We start from the raw sequence: 2,804 nt of genomic DNA on the forward strand, positions 1-2,804 counted from the left end.
TGCTGCTCTCCCTGCTCTCATCCATGCTAGGCTGCATGAAAGCGCAGGCAGTTCTTGCCCAGAACAGAACCATACCGCCAATCCAAACTGTATGCTGTATGTATGTATCAATATAATAATTGTCAAATAAAATTAGCAGAACTTTGCAAAAAAAAATTATTATAATCATGACAAGAAAACTGGCCGTTTTAATGTTCTTAAAGCATTAAAAATAAACATTCAAATAACATTATATATTGGGTGAAAATAAAGTTAGTAGAGCGTTTAAGAAATGTTTTTGTAACATTTTAACGTTCTTAGAATATTAAAATAAACGCTCAGATAACATTACATTTTGGGTGAACATTGAGGAAAGTTAGTAGAATGTTGTAAGAAACATTTTTGCGACCTTTAAATAATGTCATAATTAAGACAAGAAAACTGGCCGTTTTAATGTAACTTTTCAGAACAATATTCCTACATTAGTTTCCTGGAACAAAGCAAAAGCACAGATCTTTCCAATCTCATGGGAATCAGTGACGGAGAAGAGAAAGATGTGAGGAGTGTGAGACTCCATCTGATCTCTGTTAAACCTCACTGAGATCTCACTCATCATTGCTCTTTCCTGTGACAGGTGGCAAACTAAAGCCGGCTGAATGAGCATGTGTTTCCATCACACACACCTCCGGATCCTTCCAGAGCATCTGAGCGACTCGCAGAGCAGGTAGAATGAGAACCAGACGCTGAATGAAGGACGGATAAGAATCTGACGCTCGCAGCACAGGAAGTCTCACATACAGATGTTTACCCACCCACCACACTTTCCAGCTTCTCAGCAACTTTCCACTCGCTCAGTGTGTGTGTGTGTGTGTGTGTGTGTGTGTGTTTGTGAGTGTGTGTGTGTGTGTGTGTGTGTGTGTGTCTTACGTCATGATCTTGGCTTCCTCTATGAAATCATCTTCACTCATGGCTCCTTCATTGATGGTTTTAATGGCCACTTTATGCTGCGCTCTCCATTTTCCCAGCCGCACCACTCCAAACTGACCACTTCCCAGCTCCTTCATGAAGGTCAGCTCCGACGGGTTGATCTCCCATTTATCTGCACACACACAAACACACACACACATACACATACACACAAACACACACAAACAGAATGTGAGGTGGTCGTGAGTTTTCCTGTCGCTCTGAGAGTAGATGACTAGAAACTCTAAGGTCATGGGGTCGATTCCCACAGAAAGCAAAATGGCTCCTTCCCTGATGGTTTTAATGGCCACTTTATGCTGCGCTCTCCATTTGCCCAGTCGCACCACTCCAAACTGACCACTACCCAGCTCCTTCACGAAGGTCAGCTCCGACGGGTTGATCTCCCATTTATCTGCACACACACAAACACACACACACATACACATACACACAAACACACACAAACAGAATGTGAGGTGGTCGTGAGTTTTCCTGTCGCTCTGAGAGTAGATGACTAGAAACTCTAAGGTCATGGGGTCGATTCCCACAGAAAGCAAAAACTGATCAATATAAATACTCCGAATGCAATGAAAGCTGCTTTGGATAAAAGTGTTTGCTGAATGCATAGATGTAAATTTCATTAGGGGAAGATCTGCCCACTTACACAGGAAATGACATGCATGAGTTATTTTTAGTCAATGGGATCAACTGAATTCAAAGCAAAGTTGCTTTTTCTGACCCCGTTGAGAAATATTTGTTCTTAATTTAATCAGGTTTCTCAGAAAACAAAGAGTTCTAACCCTAACTAACCTGAACCCTATCTTGCTTTATTCATATACTCATTGTTTATTCATAAGAACTGTAAATACTCTTTCTTCCTCAAATACACACGTGCGTGTGTGTGTGTGTGTGTGTGTGTGTGTATGTGTGTGTGTGTGTTCACACTCTCACTCACCACCTGAGCTGAATCCCGCTGTGGCCGGCAGACATGTGCCCATGGGGCCGATGGGATATCGCAGTCTGGAAACCAGCCCTGATCAAACACAGACAGATCAACAGTGGCTTGTCGCAGCAGAACCACAGAGCAGAGGTGAACAGAATTACCTGCTGCATTGTGTCTGTGGTAGTTGATGAGTTCAGGAATAGAGCCGAACACGTGATTCTCTGCCAAGAAGAACTGAGCCGTGTCTGTCTGCTTGATCTGGTAGTGCCTCGCCTCCCCTTTACCTGAACTGATCAGTCAATCAATCAATCAATCAATCAATCAGCGGATCAGGTGATCAGTGAAATGCTGGAGAATCTTTACCTGTGTGTGTAAACAGAGACGGTGTAGCTGCTGGGCTGACTGGAGCTCCTGACCACAAACCCTCCGTCCTTCCCCTGAAACACACACACACACGAGGAAGGACAGATGATGATGGTGATGATGATGGATCAATTATTTACGACTGATGAATGGGCTTATTCACCTCTTGTCTGAGTAAATGTTCTGCTTCAGCTCTGTTGATGTTTTTGCAGTACCAGCTGATGAAGATCAAATATATCATCATCACACACACACACACACACAGACACACACACAAACACTGTCAGTGACCAGTGAACTCTGAATGAACTGATGCAAATCTAGAGAAAATCAAAGAGATCCGGAGTGACTCTGATTGGTTAAAGAGATCCGGAGTGACTCTGATTGGTCGATACTCACTCGTTGGCTTCTATAGTTCCAGTTTCTGTAACATAGTTACTGGGAATGAAGCCCTTGTTCCTGAGAGAGAGAATTGCAGACATCAGCACATCTGAACTCAAGAACCAAACACACACACACACACACACACACACACTCACTCACTCACTCACTC

At 43.2% G+C, this 2,804-nt stretch overlaps 1 protein-coding gene across 1 annotated transcript in view; it reads right to left on the reverse strand.

Moving 5' to 3' along the window:
- Positions 1-2,804, reverse strand: part of LOC107574060 (tyrosine-protein kinase TXK-like) — a 19,212-nt gene that overhangs the window by 11,971 nt on the left and 4,437 nt on the right. The window contains exons 5-10 of the mRNA XM_016260531.1: positions 2,651-2,710; positions 2,415-2,469; positions 2,252-2,325; positions 2,050-2,177; positions 1,904-1,978; positions 907-1,078 (exon numbers count right to left, since the gene is read on the reverse strand). Of these exons, the coding sequence (XP_016116017.1) occupies positions 907-1,078; positions 1,904-1,978; positions 2,050-2,177; positions 2,252-2,325; positions 2,415-2,469; positions 2,651-2,710 (564 nt within the window). The remainder of the gene's footprint in view (positions 1-906; positions 1,079-1,903; positions 1,979-2,049; positions 2,178-2,251; positions 2,326-2,414; positions 2,470-2,650; positions 2,711-2,804) is intronic.

Source organism: Sinocyclocheilus grahami, unplaced genomic scaffold, assembly GCF_001515645.1.
Source record: "Sinocyclocheilus grahami isolate Dianchi unplaced genomic scaffold, SAMN03320097.WGS_v1.1 scaffold2104.1, whole genome shotgun sequence".
Classification (NCBI taxonomy): Eukaryota; Metazoa; Chordata; class Actinopteri; order Cypriniformes; family Cyprinidae; genus Sinocyclocheilus; species Sinocyclocheilus grahami.